This window comes from Sinocyclocheilus anshuiensis, unplaced genomic scaffold, assembly GCF_001515605.1.
Source record: "Sinocyclocheilus anshuiensis isolate Anshui unplaced genomic scaffold, SAMN03320099.WGS_v1.1 scaffold1673, whole genome shotgun sequence".
Taxonomy (NCBI): domain Eukaryota; kingdom Metazoa; phylum Chordata; class Actinopteri; order Cypriniformes; family Cyprinidae; genus Sinocyclocheilus; species Sinocyclocheilus anshuiensis.
Genome location: NW_015538012.1, coordinates 1 through 24,105, shown reverse-complemented (window position 1 = coordinate 24,105; position 24,105 = coordinate 1). Strand labels below are relative to the sequence as shown.

The window sequence follows — 24,105 nt, the reverse complement described above, 5'->3', positions numbered from 1 at the left end:
CCCGCTGGTGTCTCTTCTCCTGGCTTTTAAGGCCAGCGGGAACGAGCTCCAGGTGCGCCACTCATCGCGCACAGGTGTTGTGCGTCGGTGATCAGTGTGGCAGCGGCGTTTCCAGGGCGACGCTACTCTGGACTCGGGATACTCGCCACACTAATGTTGTATAAAGCAAATCTGCAGGACCGGGCAGTTTTAGCAATGTGGTCTGAGAAATTCAGCTTATCATCAATCACAACTCCAAGTTGTGGTTACTGTTAGGTCAATAGGCAGCGGTCTTTTGTGGCTGTTGAACACATTCGACCACATGAGCATCTAATGAGCATCTATGAGCATCTTTTGACTGCTTCTGGTGGTCAATAATGATCAAAACATTTTAGATCCCGTTTACAATTGTATTTAGTGTTGTTCACTTGTGATTGGATTGGCAAAACAGTATTTTTATACCAGGTGTAAAGAGGGCCTATAAATTATTTAGTGCTACTTACTCCTGGTTCAAATAGTAACTCCATAAATAAAAAAAAATGTTTTTTTCTTTCTTTCAGCCCCAGAACAGTCTGCCAGATATAATAATCTGGATGCTTCAGGGAGACAGACGAGTGGCCTACCACAGAATCCCTGCCCATCAAGTTCTCTTTTCCCACGGTTACTGTGGAAAGCACTGTGGTCAACTTCAGACGGTTTTCATGAAGGTAAACACAGGCAAAGCACATACTAATGCTACAGTACAAATGATGAATGGAAACGTAGGGGCGCTGATAAATCTCTCTATCTCTGTGTGTAATTTGTGCTCAGTATCCTCAAGAAGACGGGGGATATAGTAAGATCCCAGCTCAGCTCAGGGTCAAGGTGTGGTTCGGACTGACTGCTGATGTCAAATCCTTTAACCAGTTTGCCGAGGGCAAACTCTCTGTGTTTGCAGAAACGGTGAGTGGGCAGCTACCCACATGCAACTTTAACAAATTAATTCAATATTATATATTTTTTTTTCTTCACCTACGGGCACTTTTGCCCTGTGGACCTTTGCTAAATAACATCTCTTAAAAGTAAATTTCACACAATCATAATATCACAGTTTCCACAAAAATATTAAGCAGCAGAACTATTTACAACATTGATAATAGTAAGAAATGTTTTTTAAGCAACAAATCAGCATATTGTAATAATTTCCCAAGGATCACGTGACATTGATGATGCCTTCTAAATTACATTTTAAAACATAAAAACAGAAAACAGGTATTTTAAATTGTAATAATATTACTATTTCACTGTATTTTCAAATCAATGCAGCCTTGGTGAGCCTAATATACTTTTTTCAAATTCCTACTGGGATTTATTTTGATCTACAGTATGAAAACCAGACTAAATTGGCTCTGGTGGGGAACTGGGGTACGACGGGTTTGACATACCCCAAGTTCAGTGACGTGACTGGCAGAATCAAACTCCCAAAGGAGAGCTTCAAACCCACTCCAGGATGGAGCTGGGCGGGAGACTGGTACGTCAGCCCAGAGAAAACGTGAGTACCGTCTTATCATTATCTGTGATATCAGCACCATTAAACACCCTTTGAATCTGCATAACATGGATTTGTATTTATGCCCATGATGGCCAGATTGCTGTATGACACTGATGCTGGTCATATAAGCTTTTTGGAAGAGGTGTTTGAAAATCAGATGCGTTTGCCAGGAGGACAGTGGATTGGCATGCCAGAGGGGTTCACAGATGTGGTCAGTGTGTGGTTGTATCATAACAAAACTGTACCTTTAGTTCATAGTGTTATTCGTGAGCCGCAGAGGAGTATTAAAGGGATAGTTTACCCAAAAATTAAAATTTGATGTTTATCTGCTTAACCCCAGGGCATCCAAGATGTAGGTGACTTTGTAGAACTTCAGTAGTTCTACTACAGGTTCTTCAGTAGAACACAAACAAAGATTTTTAACTCAAACCATTGCAGTTTGTCAGTCTTATAATGGAAGTGAATGGGAATCACGGCATCGCAGACTTATAAGTGCATTACCGCCACCTATCTCTCAAATGGACCATTGACACTCCTAATTGAGATTGCAGATAGAGTGTCAATGGTCCATTTGAGAGATAGGTGGCGGTAATGCGCATATAAGTATGTGATCCGCCATAAAGCAAGAAGAAGAAGAAGACGTGTCACACGCCGGCTGTCGAGAATGCGCTCAGGACAGTTCAGACAGTTCAGACATTGCAGTGCATCAGAGGTAAAAAACGATATAAATACTGTTCAGTTTCTTGCACAGACCGATCGTTTCGTGTCTTTACACATCAATGTATCGCCACGAGCCGCAGGGTTTAATTTGGTTTTGTTTGTGTATGTTTTTTTTGACTCTCAAAGCCGTGATTCCCATTCACTTCCATTATAAGACTGACAGACTGCAACGGTTTGAGTTAAAAATCTTTGTTTGTGTTCTACTGAAGAAACAAAATCACCTACATCTTGCCCTGGGGGTAAGCAGATAAAAATCTAATTTTCCTTTTTGGGTGAACTATCCCTTTAAGTCAAAGGGTATTTCAAAAATACTTTAAAAAGTGGACTAATATGTTCTACATTAAAATCAGTTGGCAGGAACTGACCTTTTTGTTCTTTATGTGTCCACTGGGGGGCAGAATGGAGAAAAAGCCGTGCCTAAAGAGGAGATTGAGTGTCCCCCCGGCTGGGTGTGGGAGGATATTGAGTGGAGCGAGGACCTGAAGCGTGCAGTGGATGATCAAGGTTTGGAAACTTTGAGAAGTCTTTCCTGCACACACATGCACCACTGACTTATGAGCTTCGTTATTTTGAATATATTGTGCCTTTACAATAAATCCTTTTCTACCTGTAGGGTGGGAATATGGAATAACCCTCCCCCCAGACCGCCGGCCAAAGTCCTGGGTTCCATCCGAGAAGATGTACCACACCAACCGCCGGAGACATTGGATCCGACTCCGCCGTAGAGATATGCAGAAAATGGAGGCACTCAGAAAAGTACATCATCAGTCATTAGCCAAGTGTTTGTTTTCAGTCAGAGAAATAACAAAGTTTCAGATTGAGAGCGATAAACAAAAGAAGAATCTTGGCTTCGTTTTCTCTTTGAATGGTGGGGGATTCTGGTAAAGCTCAGGATGGCGTGACATAAAGAGCTCTGTGTAGTCTCAGGAGGTCTTCCCCGTCCCTGAACGCATCTGGTGAGAGGCAGATGGAGCTTGAGAGAACACCTAATTAATCATGCCATCTGAGAATAATCTGAACTCAATCCCACACCTCTAATCCACTTGGCAGGAAAACCTGGGTCCAACTATAAAGTCCTGCCGCAAATATGCCTAATGTTCATAATCTGTGTGAGGGTGTGTAACAGAGAGAGAGAGAGAGAGAGAGAGAGAGAGAGAGAGATAAAGAGTTTTTGTTTCATTCTGTGAAAGTCTTTATCCAATAAGCAAAAAAACACTTTGTTAATAAACATCTAAAAATCAATTTTTGAGATCACTGTTAGACTGAAGAACATTAACATATTAGCTTTCTGGAGTCAGAGAGAATGGCATTGGGCCTCATTCATGAAACACGGGCGGAAGAAATTTTGTGTTAAAGGGGTCATATGATGCTTTTTTAAAGATCATGGCTGCTTCAACACTAACTGCGGTTACTGAAACCACGCCTTATTTCTTTGCATGCACATTTGGGCGGCATTATGCAAATATTTCCACATAGTGAGGTAGATATGTGGGGCCGTGTTAGAACGAGCCGTTTTAGGGGGGCGTGGTCTTAACTTTGATAAAGTATATCTCTTTGGTTTTGAGACTTTAGTCTTTGCAACTTCAGGGATCTTATCTATGCACAATCAGCTTGTAACACTCCAAAGAGAAAGGAAAACTTGAAATCGCATCATATGACCCCTTTAAACCATTCGTAAATCCATTCTTACATGAAATGTCACTTTCAATTCAATGAGACAGTTTACATAAGAATGGGTTTACGAATGATTTACACATAAATTTGTTGCATGAATGAGGCTCAGTGTGTTTATATTTGGTTCTGTGCAAGAAACAAGTAGGACTACTAAAAGTGAGTAAAGAACTAAGAGGAAAAAATGTGTGAGAGAGTGGTTTGGGTACAAAAGGTGGTTTAGATTATATTATTTACTTATTAAAAATGAAGTATTTGGACAACCAAATAATGGATAAAAATATATTAATACACTACTATTCAAAGTGTGGCATCAGTAAGATTTTTCAATCTTTTTAATAAAACAGTAATGTTGTGAAATATTATTACAATTTAAAATAACTGTATTCTTTTTGAAATATATTTAAAAATGTATTCCTGTAATGGCAAAGGTCACATGATCCTTCAGAAATCATTCCAATATCTGTTGCTCAAGAAACATCTCTTGTTGAGATTGTAAATATCTTTACTATCAATTTTAATCAATATAATGTACCCTTGCTTAACAGAAAAAAGTACTGACCCTACATTTTTAAACAGTAGTGAACATTGTTTATGCAGTGAAATCATTATTAAACCAAATGACAAGGATGCTAGACATTTTCCCAGAATGCTGCAATTTTGACTCGTGTTCACATTAACATTGGGTAACATTTTAGGCAGTTTTGTCCTAATTTCAAGCATCTATCAATCTATCATTTTATAATTTAATAACTTTTTTTGTAGAATGTTTTGCTTGAAAAGAGTAGTTAAAAAATATATAATAGCAATAATTAGACAACTTAGATATTTGATTAATGCAGTATCATACAGTATATTTTTAAGTGTCTGTATAATTTTTAGGGTCACTGTGAGTTAAATCAGTTGTCCTCATGGTGGCACTCTTCAAGCACAGATTTAAAAACATTTGTCTAGACGTACCTCCCGTCTTTCTACTCTATTAGATAACTCTAATTCCTCACTACCCTAAAGATCCTGATGTCTGCTATTTGTCCTTTTTTATTTTTATTGCACTGTGCACCGCTGGTTAGGATCATACAGAACACACATAATGAAATAATACCTTAATATAATCCAGTTCAATTATATACATTTGTCTTTTTCTGTGTGTGCTCACTCTTCTACAGCAGCGTCCGGACGAGTCGGAGCGTGAGGGCTGGGAATATTCCTCTTTATTCGGCTGGAAGTTTCACCTTAAGCAGAGGAAAACTGACTCCTTCCGTCGCCGGCGCTGGAGATGCCGTATGGAGCCGTTAGAAAAGATGGGGCCGGCGGCCATCTTTTCCTTGGAGTGTTCGCTGGTAATGAGGGTTGACTATTTGAGTGATGTAGAGCTGGAATTGGGTTGAAGTTCAGAAAGAGGGACAGTAATGGAAGAAAAGGAGAGTGGTCGGGGAGAATCAAACGAGGGTGAGATGCATTTTAGACAAGGCAAAGGCGAGAATGGGTGTGGAGGGCTTTGAGCTTGGACGAAACGGAGGTGCTGAGAGAGACTGGGCAAGCAAAGTGGAATCAGCCTGGTAAAATAAGGGCATCATGGGATATCATTTACAGGGAGACAGAGATGGACCAGTGAGTGTGAAAGATGGTGTATGCATAAAGCCTAGTTAGTATGCTTATTCTTTTACTCATAGTCTGGTCCGCTGGGTCCATTGTTACGGATCTATTCCAGGCAGTTTGGCATGAGATATCGTGTAGGCTTGGCTGGCTTGAAAACTCAGAGTTGACGAGGGTCTGGAATGAATCCATGATGCAAGTGAAAGGCCCCAGTGCCTTGCAAAGGTGAACCTGAAAACTCTGACCCAGAGACATCAATTATAAGCTTCAAATAGTTAATTTACTCATTTTCAGTTATTCCCATATGATGTTGAGTGTTTTAACCTTTTTTTTTTTTAAATCATGCTCTTCCTGTAGCTCCCCTGCTAGATTATAACTGAATGAACTGATTAATTGGAATAACTTTCCAAAGCTACTGTATGAGAGAGAGAGAGCGCGAGAGAGAGTAGTTTGGGACAAACTGATTGACCCAGAATCGGACTAGAATGAATCAGACCTTTCAATGTTGCATATGAGAGAGTTGTTTAGGACCAACCAATTCACTTGAATGAATCAGACTTTTCACTGCTTAATATAAGAGAGAGCTGTTTAGCTTGAATTGTTTAGCTAAAATGAATCAGACTTTCCAATGCTACACATGAGAGATAGAGTGCAGTTTAAGACAAATGATTCGCTAAAATTAATCAGCAAATCTACATATGAAGGAGGGACATTTATAATGAATTGATTCACTAGAATGAATCAGACTTTCCAATGCTACACCTGAGAGATAGAGTGCGGTTAAGGACAAATTATTCACTAAAATTAATCTGCAAATCTACATATGAAGGAGGGCCATTTATAGTGAATTGATTCATTAGAATGAATCAGACTTTTCACAGCTATATATGAGCAGTTTAAGATGAACCTATTCAATAGAAAGACTTTTCAGACATTACACTGCTTAATACAAGAGAGAACTCTTTAGCATGAATTGTTTCATTAAAATGAATCAGACTTTCCAATGCTACATATGAGCGATAGAGTGCAGTTTAAGACAAATGATTCACTAAAATTAATCAGATTTTGCAAATCTACATAGGAGGGAGAGCCATTTAGAATGAATTGATTCACTAGAATGAATCAGACTTTTCACTGCTACATATGAGATAGCGAGCAGTTTAAGACAAACCGATTCAATAGAAAAAATCTGACTTTCCACCTCTACCTATGAGAGAGAGCATTTAGGATTAGTCGATTCACTAGGATGAATTAGATTTCCACTGCTATATATGAGATAGAGAGTGAACCAATTCACCAAAATAAGTCAGACTTTTCACTGCTACATAGGAGAGATCAAAAAGCAGACTTTATTATACCTCAGTTTGCTTGGTGCTATAAGCTGCGTGCGCAAATAATGTGACATTTAAAATAGCGATTCAGCCTTTGGTAGCACTACACCGCTACTCATTGGAATTACATTTCAAATTCTGTTCTTGTTTCAGAGGGCACTTTGGAGGGTGTTTTTCTTTTCTTTTTTTCTTCAAAACCATACAGTACAAGGGTATTGGGTTATGTAAATAAAGTGAGCCACAAATGACATAACAGTTTCACTCTGGTTAAGAGACATAATCAGGCATTTTATTCAGAGAAGGTCAGAATTTTGTATGTGTCAAAATGATATTCGAGTGTCTTGGGGCGGTGACATGTAATCACTTCATGCCAGTGGTTTGTGGTGCATGTACAGTTGCCCTTTCCACAACTGACAGCAGAGTCATCATTAACACATACTCTGTTTATCCTTTTGGTCGGAATATTGTGATATCTGATCCAACATGAATGTCCCATCTTTTCCCATCTCCAAATGTGTGAGTCTACTGTTTAGGTTGAAGGAGCATAATGTGTCTCACAGTGTTTTTCCTTTTTTGTCAACAGAGCAGTGTTACTGATGAAAAGAATGACGATAAGTCAGTTACAACAACCTTTGGTGTCAACCGCCCGACAATCTCCTGCTTCTTCGATAGTGAGTCAAACATGCCAGTTTTCTCACTTCATTTAAAATAATGACAGATTTAAATGATGGCTGAAACTACACTGATGTTCATCCTCTTGATTCTTTAGATGGGACCCTGTATCATTTGCGATGTTATTTGTATCAGGCCAGAGACCTGCTGGCAATGGATAAGGACAGTTTCTCAGGTGAGCATATACCACCTTCACTGTGAGCCAAACTTAATTATTACAGATATATGAAGGGTTGTGTATAGTTCAAAATTGAATGAAGAATTCTTTTTTTTTTAATGCAATCCAATGAAATATATTTTACATTTTTAAATGTTATTTTATTGTTACTATTATTTTATATATATGAATACACCAATTAAACGTTAGGGATCTGTCCGATTTTTTATGCTTTTGAAATGCTCACCAAAGCTGCATTTATTTGTATAAGAAATACATTTAAAAACAGTAATATTGTTAACTTTTAATGTTCAGATGTTTTGTATTTTAATATATTTTAAAATGTAATTATAACAACCTCAAACTGTTAAAGGGTAGTGTATATTTTAGCTTTTTGCTAAAAAAATTAAATACAAAAGGAGATATTAAGAAATTAAACTGAAGCCATTTTTTCAATTCTGAATTTTGATCAACCCAGATGTAAATCAGATTTTCCAAGGTCAAAACCTAAAAAATAAACAAAAGCAGTGTAGGCTACTCAGTTTTGTTGCTTAAAATCTGATCAAAGCTATGCATAGTACCAAGAAATATATGCACCAGTCATTTATTTTGTAAAGCAGCTGCATTTATTTTGCCAGAATCTACATGTCTTGATCTTGTGGTTATTTGCATAGGATCTGAGTAACATACCCTTTTGAACACAGTACTAGCACACATTCAGACACACAGCAGGCATCGGCAAAATCAGCTTTTTAAGACATTTACTACGATACCACATGGCATGAAGTGTGCTCTTATTTTGCCATACAATAAGTTACATATTTCCAGGTCGTGTGGTGACACAAATTGAGGTCAATGGATAGTCCTAATGTGAAGCATATTGAGAGCGATAGCGTACACGACAGAATTACGATTTTACGAATTTATCTCTAAAAAAATGGTCAGTATTGCCTAGAATAATGGGAGCATTTTATAAATAACAAAATCATAAAAGTGAGGTTTTGAGATGTAATGGTAGAGGAACCGTAACTGAGCTTACGTCAGAGGGGGTGAAATATTGTGCCTGGCACAGACTAGCCCGAGGCAGTTCGGGTCAAGTGTAGCCCAGAGAGAAACGAAATGAAGTAGATTTACAATGGTGTCCATGAGAGAAGATGTTGGCAGCGAAGATGTAAAAAATGTCATTTGCATAGAGAAGAGAAGGTACATAGAGTAAAACAAATCAAGTCGGAGCCATGGTCTAGTGGTTAATTCATGAGCTCTGATGCCGGTGCACTCATGGGCGAGGCAAGTTTGAATCTAGCTTGCAACATATTCCATTACCCTGCTCTCTCTCCCTGACTTTCTGAACTTTAAAAAGCGAAAAGCCCTGAAAAAGGCTAATCAAAATGAGACATTATATGCTGAATTTGTTGCTGTACTCTGCCGTTTTTCTTTTTGATTTACTGGCACTAGTTCCTTTTTTGCTTCCATGACTTGTGTCCTTGGAAAGTATCAAAACAAGAGCACATAAAGCATGTGCACTGTGTGTATTTTTAATTCTAGATGCACATGTGACGTTTTGTCGGGTCAAAGGATGGGATTTAACTGTGGGATTGATGTTAGAGCAGAAGATGCTGATGTAAACTGTCTAAACACACACATCAGGTGAAACCTCTGGTTTTACAGTTGTTGCTAGTAGCAAAAGTTCTTCTGTATTCTTCATAATCATGTGTTATTTCTGTTTATTGGCTATAAAAGTAAAAAAAAAATGCTTACTCTAACTCTTTAAGACAAAAATATTTTAAAACACCCCACCCATCGTGTCCAGATAATGTTTTTTTAAACATTCTCTTTATTAGGTTTTCTACATTGACACAAAAATTCCAATACAATTTTTTACATATGCAAATTATATTTTAACAATGAATTTTAACATAGTAATGATATATGGGAAAAGAAAGAAAGAAAGAAAGAAAGACGGATAATGTTTTATTGTATAGTTGTGTAATGAATATTGTGGAATTGTTGCCCCAAATGGAATCTGGGCCCACAGAATTCTACAGAAAGCTTCGCAGATCCACACAATTTGTAATTTCCAAAGTTTTACACCACCTTGCCATTTGTGTGTTTACTGTTTTTTTCTTTTTAGAATTATAATTTGAAAGAGTTATTCATAAATGGATTTCAGTGCTCTCGGCTCTGTTTAAGCCATTTTACCATATTTAAATCCATTCCACAGAATTCCCCTCATAAATGTGCAGATTCCGTGTGGGCCTTGTTATTACCTTATATTACCTATTAATAAACATGAAGTGAGTTTTCATTCAAAATGTGACACTGATTATTGATGTTGGCAAAAAAACAGTCACTTAAAAAGTCAAATATAGAAGAGCTTTTTTGGCAACGCTGGAGCAGTATTTCACCCCCTTTAAACCATAGCGAGTCTGTTGCCATGGTCTAAAGCTCTAAGTTGTGGTAGTGAAATTTTTTTTAACCCAGAGTGCTCCACATCATTAAAATGCAGGCAAAATACGCCCGCTGGTTATCACCCATTAGAAATGTCTGGTATAAATCTCCTATGCATGGAAAAACCATAGTCTAAAAATGGAAACAAAGCAGACAAGGATGAAAACGAAGAAAAAAAAAGGACATTAAGGTGGAGAAAGATCTGAAGTATATTGTTTTTTGTTTTTTGCAAAATCTTGGAAATGTAGCTACCCGGGCTATGCATTTAAGGTTCATTCTGAACCCGCAAGCACAGATGAGAAAACATTGAGGATCCTTTTAAAAATACAGGCCTGGTATAAATCAGGCCAGTCTGGCGCTCTGATTACAAATCTACAAATAGTTTTGGGTCGGTCTCCTGATGCACAAAACCCAGCCTAGATCTTTTACAGGGTTCTGAGCTCCGAGGAAAATGAATAAATCAAGCTGGAGGCAGAAATCACTTGTCCTTGGTGCGCTTGAGACGGAGTTTGGTAAAGGGAAATGATCGATGGACCGCAATATTTATAAAGGAGGGAAAAATGTAGAGCTGCATCAGTGCTTTGGCTACTGGAGGGGGATTAGAGGAAGTCAGAAGTTTGAGCCAGATGCTACATGGCTGTAGGCCCCTCTGTGCTAAAGTCAGATCTATCTATCTATCTATCTATCTATCTATCTATCTGTCTATGTGTCTATCTGTCTGTCTGTCTGTCTGTCTGTCTGTCGTCAGTCACTCAGTCTATCATCTCTCTGTCTTTCTGTCATTCACTGGACATTTCGAATATGCGCATTTGAATATGATTTTTGAACAGTTATACCCTTCATAGTATTGATATATGGGAAATGATCCATAGCCAAATTTCTTGGTTGCCTTTCCTTGTTTACTTTGAGCATGTCATTGTTCCCGAGGGTCATGCATCATGTTTGAGTCGCACACGTGGGCAGCCGTCGACATGTCCAGTCCCACAATGCCCTTGGGGAAGACAGTTTATTTACTGTTCACTGTAAGCAGCCAGATTAGACACTGCCTGTGTTTATTTCCCATTGGCTCCTGGGTAACAGTGCACGCTCCCCATAGCTTGTTTATCCCTTTGTTTATTTGAGCCACTGTGTTTGTGGGAAGTAGGAAGTTGTGTGTGTGTGTGTGTGTGTGTGTAAGTAAGCTAGTTTAATAAGAGCTGGGAAAAGTGTCTGTTTCTCCCTCCCAAGTGAAACTATCCCTCTGAGGCTGCTTTATGTCGACTGAAATAATAAACTTTGACTGTCGCTCCAATTTCTGGCATTCCTAAGCAGTTGATGTCACTTTCTTATTTTTCAGCACCTTAAGTGCATGTTTTTTTAAATGTTTGGATGTTGTGTCTTTTAAAGGAATAGTTTACCAAAAATAAAAAGTCTGCCATTATTTACTCTTAAAATCTCATATGCTGTTATTACTTGCAGAGACATTTGGAAGAATGTACACATTCCAATTTTCAGTGACAGTTAATATTTCTAAAAAGGACAAAAACATAATCTGAATTACTTGTTCCTAGTGTTCTGAAGTCATATTAAAACTTTTGTTCAAATTCACGTTTTGAATGTGAGTTTGTGCTTGCATTCAAATTTGGCTTCTTTAGATAGTCACGAAAAAGTTTAATTTAAGAGCTACAATAACATCTTAAATTTCAGTCTATACCTCACACAATTGTGGTGTATGACTTGGAATGCAGCACCTGAGTCATATGGACAACTTTTATGATGGTTAAATGGTGTTAAATGGCATCAGCTTAAATCAACTTTTATAATTTTATAGAAGAGAAGCACGCACATTCTTTATATGTTTTTCTATTTTATTACGTCCAGATTTGGAATGGCAATGACAGAATTTTCATTTTTGGGTGAACTATCTCTTTAAAACCCTCACTTAAATACATAAACACTCACACATGCACATGCATTGGCTAACTCACTCATCTTTTCCCCCATTTCTCTGTCTCGCAACCACACATCATCTTTCAGACATTACATAGACCTACTAAAGTTAAAAAAAATGCTCTCACCCTCCCTACGCCATAACTCAGGGTATCTCTGGTTCTTTTCACTTCCATTATTGATGTTATATTCTTGGCAAATTCACCCTCATTACAGAACCAAATAAAAACAGAAATGCTTGTGTTTATTGTGTTTACTGATGCATTGAACGTCTTGTTCTGAGGAGAATGTACCAAATCACTTGATGGCAAACAGACTTCAGTGAGTTGATGACTGCACATCTTTCCTAACTCTTGATGCAGTTCTTTCCATTTCATTTATCCATCTATGTGGCAATAACCTCCATTTGACCTGACGAAGCCTTTCTCGTTTCAGTTGACAGTTTAGATCTCGTTTTTGACAGTATACAAATGCACATTACACATGCTATTCCCCTTGATGTGTACTTGCAACTCTTGCCATACTTCATCACTTATTCTGACGTGAAAATGTGATGCAGTTCATTGATCTTTGACTCTTTGACTCTTTGATTAGATCCCTATGCCATCGTGTCCTTCCTGCATCAGAGCCAGAAGACGGTGACTGTTCGGAACACGCTCAATCCCACCTGGGACCAGACTCTCATCTTTTATGAAGTTGAAATATTTGGAGACCATCTTGTGACTGAGAGGAACCCTCCGCACATTGTGGTGGAACTATACGATCAGGACACCTATGTGAGTTTTCATTGTGTTGGTATGTGTTATTTTATAAATGGGTGTGTTTATTGTCAGATTAATTAGACTTTCGACCAGCGAAATGAAGTCTTGCCCAATTTACAGTTTGATCAGGTCAAGAACCACTAATTTTGTCAGGCAGAATTATCTTACCAATATCAAAGTCAGTTCTCTCAGTCTTATTCATAACACCATGCAAGTACAGTTCATATCTATTTGAATGAGGAAAGACTGAAGTCTGTGTAATTGTTTGACAAAATGATGTTTAAGTAACTTATTTAAAATTAAACGATTAAAGTCAGACACAACGGTGGTATTATATATTGCACTTCTTAAACCAGTGTTGTTATTGTTAACTAAAATGATTAGTTATTAGTTTTCATTAATTGAAATAAGGCAAAAATAAAATAAAATATAGAAAACTTGAAAAACATAAAAAACTTAGAAACGAGAAATGTTGCCTTGGCAACAAACTGAAATAAAATGTTTAAAATCAAGCGTAGTATTAGTTCTGGCAGGTGACGTTAGTCAAGCTTGCATCAGTTGACTAGCTGATCCACGTCTACCTATAGGGATGAGACCCCTATCACAGCACCCATATTTAAGATCCTTCAGTATTATCACCAGCTTTCGCGTTGCTCAATAGCTAATTACCCTCCTCCATCCCCAACTCCACCTCTCGACAGTCAGGATTCGGCCTTCTGATTCTCCTTTGAATCAGACTAATTTCTAAAATGTTACATGAAATGATTGAACTTTTATGATATCTGCAATACATTTATGTTGGTTCTGTTCTGTTTACCCTGCTAGGCGGCATGGATGCGCAGGGAGTTCTTGCCCAGAACAGAACCATACCGCCAATCCAAACTGTATGCTAATTGTCAGTCATCTTTGACGATAGTGGTCCTGCCAGAACTAAAGTACTAACATTACGGAAACTAGAACTGATTTAAAAAATAATGCTAAATATTAATATTAAAAACAAAACCAAAACCGTAGAACAAATTACTAAAACATAAACTAAAATGAAAACTAAAAACTTATAAATAAATAAATTAATTAAATTGTAAATACTACTAAAATAATCCTGTCTTAAAATAAAATCACTGAAAAAAAGGCTGGTCCAGCTATCTTGCTTTTTGCATTAATTAAACACAGGTTTTATGTATAGGCAAGGCTACAAACAATATATTAGGCATTATGACTACTTATTTTGGTTTGTATGTGCCATTTAAGTACAGGTTAATTTTAAAATTCCTGGCGCCACAGTAGTAGACTAATATTGGAAACCTTCATTCAAAAAAAGAAGTGAAATAAAGTCAAGTAAAGTAGTAGTGACAGTGATAAATGATTATTTACAGACAGAAAGCTAAGACAATTATAAATATAAAGTTTGCATGCTACTAAATGTCTGAAGACATTCTGTCTGAAGCTTGGGCTGATGTCAGATAGGTTTCGTTTCATATCTGTGAAACAGAAAATGCCTGATAAGTTATTTGACCCCCTGCAGGGCGCTGATGAGTTTATGGGCCGTTGTGTTTGCCAACCATCAGTGGTGTCTTCCCCTCGCCTTGCCTGGTATCCCATCCAGAAAGCTGGGAAGCCTGCTGGACAACTGCTTGCTGCTTTCGAACTGATCCGCAGAGATAAAGTAAGAGTTATATGAATTATCATCCTCATAGACATTATATCACTTGTGATATTGTAACTGGCATCTGTGGCCTTAATTAATTTTCCAATTTTCAGTCTCCATGTGAATGACACATGCCATAATTAAGGCTATGAAAGTAATTAAGATCACCTCAGTGATGATTCTGTAGGATTCTTTGCGTCTTTTAGTCACATCTAGCCCAACTGTTGTCTGCAGCATCTCTGTTGAAAGAAATGCTTTTGTTATGAGTTTAACCCACAAGTGTTTACATGGCACATATCACAAGTTTAGTGGCTCCTTCACCCACGCAGTTGTATTTGTATGCATAGCGCCTGACAACATATGATTTAAAATGCAAAACCGCTCTCAGTTTTTACAGTACGAAATAATTTAGTCGTTGCTCTTCATTCTTTCTTCACAGCCTGCAGTTCATCACATCCCCGGTCAAGAGGTTAGTCATATGTTTTAAGTTGCCCATCTTTTTTCCCCTTTTTTCGTTTGCTTTCTTTAAAAAATGCACAGACACACACTTCCTGTCCTCCAAGTCATCGTCACTCCCTGTTCTCTCAGTCAAGCATGACTGAGTAATTGGATAGAGCTGCTGTAAATGACATAAACATCACTGTATCTGAATCAGTTTCACTAGCCCTGTCTGGGCAATGCAGACAGCCAGGAGAATGATTGGAGATGCCAGTGGAGTTTAAAAGTGCCAGAGGCCCCACCCAGTCCAGACCTGTCCAGCTGGCATCAGTTAGAGTGGGATAATCACAGGGAAATTGAATTAAAGTGAACCCTTAGAGAACAGTCAAACCACCCACCCACGCACACACACAAACAAATGCCCGCACTGTAACACTTTATTTATTTGATTTTAAAAATCTTTTTTTTTCTGCAGGGTGATATTATTCCACCCTCACATATCATGGATGAGGTAAGTGCTGGTGGAGGATTCTGTGAATAGACAATGGATCTTATTTGCTGTTGTTCCAGAGCATCTCTTTCCTGTTCTCTCGTTCATTTTTCCCTCTCTGTTTATTTTGGGCATCTTCAAGCTTGTGCTTCCAGGGTTCCTCTCTGACAATCAACAGCAATGGGTACAATTCAGCATGCATGCACATACACAAGCACATTTCACTGTATTTAGTTGATTAAACACAATGAAAAAAAAACACAGGACATGTGGTTCCACCATGTTAAACCAGAGCTAATGATTAAGTCATTCAGACATTTATAGCGGCCTATAATGTGAAAGATATTGAGCTGGAACCAGTATAGTTAAAGCTCCAACATGTCATTCCCACTGGTTTTCATTAGGCTGTGGGTATGGAGTGTTGAGATCTAGACATTTGTTTTATCGCTGGTGGGTAGATTCCTCCAGAACTCTGTGTACTTCTACGCACCTCCTTGATTTTTATGAGGCCTGCCAAGGACAAGATCTTGTGGGAGACGGCTTGGAAATTAAGAGGCCTTTCTGATCCGGCTGTATTCCCAGCTCTCCTATCTACTGGATTCCGCTTCATCTGCACAAAGATTTGTATTGTTCTGCAGTGGCATTTCAAAAAGACACAGTGATAGACTAATGGTGGAACTAACATGCTGCTATTAGACTGCATAATAGCTGCTCTTCAAACACACTAGGGACGTAAACATTTGCAAGTCGCCAATAGTAAAGGAAAACATTGGCAATGCATGGTTCACCGTCTTGCACTTTCCCTTTTACTCTGTATTCCACATTACTGTCTTTGTTTTGCTGGAAATAACAGCATGATATCATTAAGATCTAGGGATGCACTGATATTAAATGACCAATAATACAATAATATTATATAGTATTATAAAATAATAAAACAGAATATTTGGCAATATTATGGACTTAAATGCACAGACACTATTGGATGAGAACTGAAGTGGGCTGGATGATGACATCACTTTTTACTCTAGAATTCCTTTATAAACCATTTGAACTTATTCCCTAATTGATAAACTTTACACAGTTATTAAACTCAACTGAATCAACAATGAACTGGCATTAACTGAAATTTATACATCTGTAATTTATACATCTGTATTGTATAAAGTGTTATATAAATAAAGGTGACTTGACTTTAATAAAATTCTGTACTATTTTGACTAAAATTAAAAGCCAAACATTTAAAAATTTAAATGCTACAAGTGATTTTAGGCATCAAAGCATTATAATGTACATTATGAAAAAAGAATATTCACTGTAAATATACAATTTGGAAAATTTTACAATTAACAGTGTTATTAAATTATTAGAAATTAACCTTAAGTGAGTGTTAGATGACAGCACATGTAATCTAAAAAATACACTGTACAAGTAAGTTCAATTGAAATGACATTAAACTGACTAAAAAAATTGAGTTATATAACTTAAAAAATAAAGTTACAATTGGTTGGATTAATTTGATTTTAGTTAAAACATTGGAAAAACATATGTTCCCATTACTTATTGGTCATATAATTGTTACAGTGGGAAAATAGGAGAAATGTGGTACTAATTTGCCAATATTATTATTATTATTTTTTTTTATTCCCAAAACAGAAGAGAATAGTGCTAGCAGCACCAGGGTCATATAGGTTTGATTCCTGGGGAATACATAAACTGATTAATTATATAACTTGAATGCAGTGTACAGTAAGAAGCTTTGGATAAAAGTATTTGCCAAATGCATATATGTAAATGTAAATGCAATATATATAGGATCTGATTAATTCTCTTTGACCTTTGAATACAGTGGCCTTTCCAAAATTATTTGTTTGTATCTAAAGACTTGAGCATGTTGAGTACTGAGTTTGTATAATTGTCGGGAAATGTTCTCATTTATCAAGTAGATTAGCCATGCTTCCTTGAAGGTGTGTCTGTTTTAATGACGTTCTTTCAAATCCTTGCCTTAACTTAATGAAGGTAGTCATTACATAGTCTAATTCTCCATGACTGAAGCGTATCTCCGAAGGTCCCTTTGCACAGAGCACCATTGTATTCAACAGTAGTACCATTCATCAAACAATTGCACTGGCACAACACAGTCCTGGCTAATCCTTATATGTGTGTGTGTGTTGCGGCTTGATTGCTAACTTTGATTGGCATGTGAAGTCATGATGTTTGACTTTTTGTAGCTGCTATTAGTAACCAATTCCTTGTTTGTTTTCACACCCATTTTCGAATTTGGGTGCGTCATGCAAATGTACTTATAGAGAAGAATGGAAACATAGTGCTTGTGAAGCTGAGTTCTCTAAATGTACTACATGTCTCCTTCAATTTTGTGAAGATAGCATTTTGCATGGTTTTTGAAACTATGAATGCATTTTCAGCCATCTTTGCTTGCTTATTGTATATAGTTAAATAGAGAATATCCATATCAATGTTATTTTACGTACTTTTATACTTTTTAATAATATTTGAATTAGCTTTTATTTTTGTATTTTCAGTTTTCATTTTAGTTTTAGTTTTAGTTTACTTTTTTATAATTGTATGTGCTTTCGTTGTTGTTATAATGAATATTAATTTATTTTTATTTTATTTTTAGTTTTTATTTGCTTCTGGTTGAATACATTTTTGTTTATTTCCGGCAATTTTAGTGCTTTAACTTGCACTTATTTCAGTTGACCTATTTCAAATGTCAAGGCAACATTTAAAAGTTTTTATCTAATATTTATATTTTATTTTCTTTCAGCTTTTTCTAAAATTAACAAAATTATTTTTTATAGCTTTAGTTGTATTTAACAATAATGAGCCTGATCCTTATTAAGTTATATTTACTCATATTATGCTTTGCTCTTCATTCTTAGCCAGAGGACTCTGATTTGCCATATCCACCTCCACAAAGGGAACCTAATGTCTACATGGTGCCGCAGGGGATAAAACCTGTCCTACAACGCACAGCTATTGAGGTGGGCCCAAAACCTTTCCTCGGGTTATCCATTTATAGTTTAAAGCTTCTAGTGCAGTATAGACTACTTGAACCTTACGAAAAGCACTGACATCGCTTTTTTACCATTCATTTTACATGGCTGTTTTACCATTCATGATTACTTCAGGACATGCGACTTAACCTTTTAACCTTTTAACTCTTAGATACTGGCGTGGGGTTTGCGTAACCTGAAGAGTTTCCAGCTGGCCAGTGTGACATCTCCCAGTCTTCAGGTGGAATGTGGAGGAAGTGTGGTTCAGTCGTGCGTCATTCGAAATACTAAGAAGAACCCCAACTTTGAAGTCAACACCCTGTTCATTGATGTCGTAAGCTCTGGATCTTGTTTTGTTTGTTTTTATGTACATAATTTTGTTCAAAATTAGGTCAAGTAGGGTAAGATTAGATACAATTATGTAAGATTTAAAGGAATAGTTCACCCAAAAATGAAAATTTGATGAACATTTACTCACCCTCAGACCATCCAAGAATGTAGATGAGTTTTTTTGTTTTAATTTAGCATTACATCACTTGCTCATCAGTGGATCCTCTGCAGTGAATGGGTGCCGTCAGAATGAGAGTCCAAACAGCTGATAAAAGCATCACAATAATCCACAAGTAATGCACAAGACTCCAGTCCGGCAATTAATGTCTTGTGAAGTGAAAGGCTGCACGATTGTGAAAAACAACTCCATCATTTAGGTGTTTTAACTTTAAATCATCACTTCTGGACAAAATGGCAGTTAATTTAATCCATATTAATGCTTTCTTTAGTGAAAAAAAATAATTTCCTGTTGTCCCCTCATATCAATATCCACCGACATGTTTGTCTAGAACTGTTTTTGCTTGTAAAGAGTACTTGGTCTTTTCATATTTCTTTCCTGATTCAGAAGAGATGACCTTTTCATTGTAGAAAACAATATTCTGATCAGAGGACGGCTAGATGATCTTTAGCTGGAAACAATGTTTGAAGTTAAAAACATCTTAATGATGGGTTTGTTTATTATAAACATGCAGCCTGTGGATTACTTACATTACTTGTAGGTTATTGTGATGTTTTTATCAGCTGTTTGGACTCTTATTCTGACGGCACCCATTCACTGTAGAGGATCCACTGGTGAGAAAGTGATGCAATACCAGATTTATCCAAATCTGTTCTGATGAAGAAACAAATTCATCTACATCTTGGATGACTTGATGGTGAATAAATTGTTAGCAAATTCTCATTTTTGGTTAAACTTTTCATTGAACTTTTATGGGCATTCATCAAGGCAAAAATAACGCATCTATTGTAACTATCAAAGGTTAATAAATACAGTTGACCTTGGCTGAGCCCTCTTCAGATTTCTTGTAGATTCTTTATGTAGAAATCCAGTTAAGATATCAAATTTTGTGTTACAGCATGCTGCTAACCAGTTGAGACAGACTTATATACAATGTGGTCACGGTGTCCTTCACATGGTGGATGTTTCACGAGTGATGACTGGCACAGTAAAAATGTTCCCTAGCAATGAGCGTCAGTTCTTAATTCTAAAACGTAAGATAGTCTGGATTCCGTTCCAATACTCATCTAAGGCTGGAAGGCATCGCATGGAAAGAATGCTGAATGACTAGCAAAGTTATTTGCACTGTCAGTCGTGGTCAGCCCTGTGTCATGTTTGCCTCAGTTTAGGGTGTGAAATACTTTCACAGAGTATGAGAGGAGAGAGGAAGGTTCTGTGGAATAACAACTGAAATGGAGAAATAAACAAGACATTATAAGTTAAAGGTTTGGAAGCCTTGCATCTCTTTATGTTCATATCTTTGTTATTCGTAATCTCTTCTCCACTGTAGCGACTGCCCAAGGAAGAGCTCTACATGCCTCCATTGGTGATCAAGGTTATAGACAACCGTCAGTTTGGCAGGAAGCCTGTAGTGGGCCAGTGCACAGTCCACTCGCTGAATGAGTTCTGCTGGCAGCCAGAGAGCCTCGACAGAGACCCTACTGAAGAAGAATTTGGTGAGGAAATAAGGGAATGACTAAATACCTTTTAAACCGCACATCAAAGTATATTAACATATATATAAAGTATATATTATATATAAACACTACAGATACACTGACAAGAATTGGCTTTGAAACAGTTTTCCCTTAGAAATTACTAGTCAATTTCATAAATATTTACAAAGCAACTGCAAGTAACAATGAAGTAAATCTGAAATTTTAAGTAGAAAGACTAAAATATTAGTAAAGTATGAATCGTCCCTAGTATGTACTAAAATGTATTTGAAATACATTTATTTCATGCTAAGTATACTAAAAATACATTTATTTATGTACTCAATAAAAATACCCTCCAATTGTACTTTTAAAAGTCTGCTGAATTGGAACAATTTTGTACATAACGCACTTTAATTGTGAGGAAGTAGTGCTGAAGTCCAAATAAAGATATCCTGAAGTATATTTGAGTGTGCTAAAGTGGAATTACTGCAAGTATACTTCAGGTATACTTTAAATATCTTGCATTTAAAGACTGATAGTATTCAAAGATCATGCAGTCATCATCAATAATGACATCAAAACACATTTTAGGCTAAATATTAAGAAATGTGCATTGTGAACAAGTAGTACTCCAAATAAAGTTTAATTATAATTTTTATATCAGTCAGTCTCGAGCGATGTATCAGTAAATAATAGATTTGAACTATACTTAGTATGAAATAAATGTATCTTAAATGTATTACTTTTTACTATGGTTAATCTTAGTAAAATACTAATCTTTTGTTTACAACATCAAAAAATATTTTTTACAATTTATGTTGGAAAATGTGTGTGGGTTATCCCTAGGGAAAGAAGGAAAGACAGGAAGAAAAAAGGATTTTGGAGAAAAGTACATTTATTTCAAGCTTTTTTAGGGTATATAAAGTATACCCAAAATATAGTAACCTGCTCTAATTTAGAACAGTTCTGTTATTCAATAAAAAATGGCAAGAATCAAATTATTTTCTTGGCGTTTAGTTCTATTAATAGTTCAGTTCTATTAAAAGTGCATTCTTTGACAAGGTGGATGAACATTATACTTTATGCTTACAGTATTTATGGTATATTTCCATCAACAGAGGCAATTGCTCACACCCCTAGAGATGACGTTCTGGTTGATATTGATGATAAGGAGCCTCTCATTCCTGGACAGGTATGATCAGTCTTTTCACCTGCAACTTATAAATCGTTTCTTAGCTGATTGACAAGGTGTGTTATATCCAGATCTCTTCTGAAACTTCCTCAAAAATGCTCTTTGGAAAACTTGCTTTTGCAGTCATTCTCAAAATGAGGGGTCCTCAAAAAACTGTGAAAAAATTATATTTGAAAAATGATGAAAGTGTGATTTCTAGACCTGGAAAAGTAATTTAAATTAATAAAACAATAAAATAAAACATAAAAAACTAAATAAAAAAATGAAATGTAAAAAAAATGTAAATATTAATAAAATGTGAGTATAAAAAAATCTTTATCTTTAAAATCCAGTAAATCACAAACAACTGTAAAAGTCATGGGGCCTTTAAATATTGTTGTGGACAATGGAGTCAAAAAGCTGAGAACTGCTGCTTTATAGCTTTGAATACACGCTCTTTTTTTGTTGTCTGTGTTGATGTTAGTCCTCTTGGCTGCTATTCAGTAGGTAGTTGGTCAAATAGCTTGGGTTTCTCCAGGTTTCTTTAGAGCCTTGTTAGAGAATGAGGTATGCTGTCATGGCAAGGTTAAGCACTTCTGAGCATACACACCACTTTATAAGGTCTTCTAGGGGTAGTTTTCTCCATGCATTTATTGGTGGAATTTAAGTGTGATTCTAGTTGTGAAACATGGCAATCACATCCTGTCCGTTATGTCTGGGTTACAGCATTGCCTCAGAGGGACACAGGGTCTGTGACATTAAGAAAGCATTGCTTTGTAGACGGTGACTAGAGGAAGGTTGCTTCTTGAAGGATTGAGAGACAATGGGTATCATAGTATCGACTTGAGTTCAGTTGGGTATTAGCAGAAATGCTGAAAAAAAAAGATCTATTACTTAAATTTAGGCTGTGCTTTCAAGATGAGATGTAAGATTTTGGCCAAACTAGCCTTGTGATGTTGCTATGGTGCCATGTTAGTCAACTTACGGCATAATTGGGGGTGGGTGTCTGATGAAATCATGAATTCAGTAACATGATGGAATACTTTTTGGCGCTTGCATGTATGATGAAGGCTCACACCATCTTGAGACAATGACACGCTTCGCTTTCTGAGAAAAGAGAGGCCAGCTTTAATGACGCCTCCTCGAGCTGTCATCAATTCCCTCTCATAACTACGACCTAAAAATACTCCCCAAAAATAAATAAAAACAAAATAAAAAATGATCAAGGGGGATTAGGAAAATTGAAAAATTGTTTCCATGTCTTAGCTTTAACCTTTCAGCCTTTATTTGTTCAGTCACTGGAAGAAAACGAGACTAGAATATCGGATTCGGGACCGCATGGCCCACTTGGTTTCCTTGGAAATGGATCATAGTCACAAAAGCCAGTTTATTTAGGTTTTCGACCTTCCAGCCCGGCTGGCAGTGCTTCCCTGTGGATGTGAGGTGTTCTGTCGTTTGCAGAGTGGAAAGAGGATTACTTCACGCATGCCCTTTTGAGCTGGGTTTTATAAGCCCACGCCCAGCTCTAGTTAAGGGCCATTAATGGGGCTCTTTTCTTCTGCACTTGCCACCTTTTCCGTTGATCTAATCTGGGAGCAAGATTCGGTTTCGTTGTATTCCACAGTATGTGACACGGTCAACTTACATTCATCTATTAGTAACCCAACGATGATCCTGAAATGTCACGTAACACAGTGCCCACTGGCCTGGACGTCAGTCCAAACGCTCAAAGCCATTTAGACGGCATCAATGGGCACACCATTTGTGGTTTGACTGAAATCAGTTGAATGTAACCGCATGTTTGACTCTGAAAATGTATTGCTGAATACACAGTAAACATCCCCTCCAGTTCTGCTCCTGATTTCAGATGTCTGGTGACCACGGCACTATGGGCTTTGTTTATAAATGTGCATTTGTGTGAGGACTGCCATCAAATGGCTCGTTCTGGCTAACAAATAAAAGAGGGACCACAACCACAGTCATCTGTGGTGGAATCCCCAGTGACCCTCATTTTGTCTATCAGAAATGTTTGATGGAATATAGGAAGTGAAGGAACTGTGGGAAAAGGGTATGTCAGTTGTTCGTTTTTTTGTGAAGAAGGGCTTTTGTTGCACGGTTTGCATGCTCATCACATTTTGTTTTTGCTTGAGGGTGTAGTTGCTTTTCTTTTGCACATGCAGAACATGCACTTGATTTGCAGTTTTGACAGCTCATCTACATTTCACTGTAAGTTTTCTGTTTTATACCATTGTAGCATTCATTGACAACATCTCAGGTAGTTTTGATGTACAGTAGCAAGGTCATTAGTACTGGTCAGCTGCACTGGATCAGAATAAAGTTTCTGTGGTCTATCGCACTAGAAGCAACAGGAGTTTGATCCCCGGCCCACAATCCCGCATGATTTCTAGCATTCCAGTGGGAGCCTGAGGCTGCTGTGATCCACTCAGGAAACCAGTAAAAGCAAAGAAAGCGAAAGAGGAAAATTTGGATCCTGATGGCAGTAAAAGGTCCAATTCTTGCTCTGTAAGTGTAACGAATCATCCACTGAAGGCGAGTGTAG

General features: G+C 37.1%; 1 protein-coding gene across 1 annotated transcript in view; it reads left to right on the top strand.

Moving 5' to 3' along the window:
* LOC107678161 (dysferlin-like) overlaps window positions 1-21,566 on the top strand; it is a gene marked incomplete at its 3' end in the record, with an annotated part of 32,091 nt that extends 10,525 nt beyond the window's left edge. The window contains exons 21-38 of the mRNA XM_016473344.1: window positions 540-686; window positions 790-921; window positions 1,344-1,510; window positions 1,607-1,721; window positions 2,629-2,734; window positions 2,844-2,986; window positions 5,068-5,241; window positions 7,412-7,499; window positions 7,598-7,675; window positions 12,629-12,810; window positions 14,321-14,461; window positions 14,883-14,912; window positions 15,357-15,392; window positions 15,514-15,555; window positions 18,275-18,376; window positions 18,561-18,722; window positions 20,227-20,392; window positions 21,493-21,566. Coding sequence (XP_016328830.1) covers window positions 540-686; window positions 790-921; window positions 1,344-1,510; window positions 1,607-1,721; window positions 2,629-2,734; window positions 2,844-2,986; window positions 5,068-5,241; window positions 7,412-7,499; window positions 7,598-7,675; window positions 12,629-12,810; window positions 14,321-14,461; window positions 14,883-14,912; window positions 15,357-15,392; window positions 15,514-15,555; window positions 18,275-18,376; window positions 18,561-18,722; window positions 20,227-20,392; window positions 21,493-21,566 — 2,085 coding nt within the window. The remainder of the gene's footprint in view (window positions 1-539; window positions 687-789; window positions 922-1,343; window positions 1,511-1,606; window positions 1,722-2,628; window positions 2,735-2,843; window positions 2,987-5,067; window positions 5,242-7,411; window positions 7,500-7,597; window positions 7,676-12,628; window positions 12,811-14,320; window positions 14,462-14,882; window positions 14,913-15,356; window positions 15,393-15,513; window positions 15,556-18,274; window positions 18,377-18,560; window positions 18,723-20,226; window positions 20,393-21,492) is intronic.
* Between the last annotated feature and the right edge of the window lie 2,539 nt (window positions 21,567-24,105).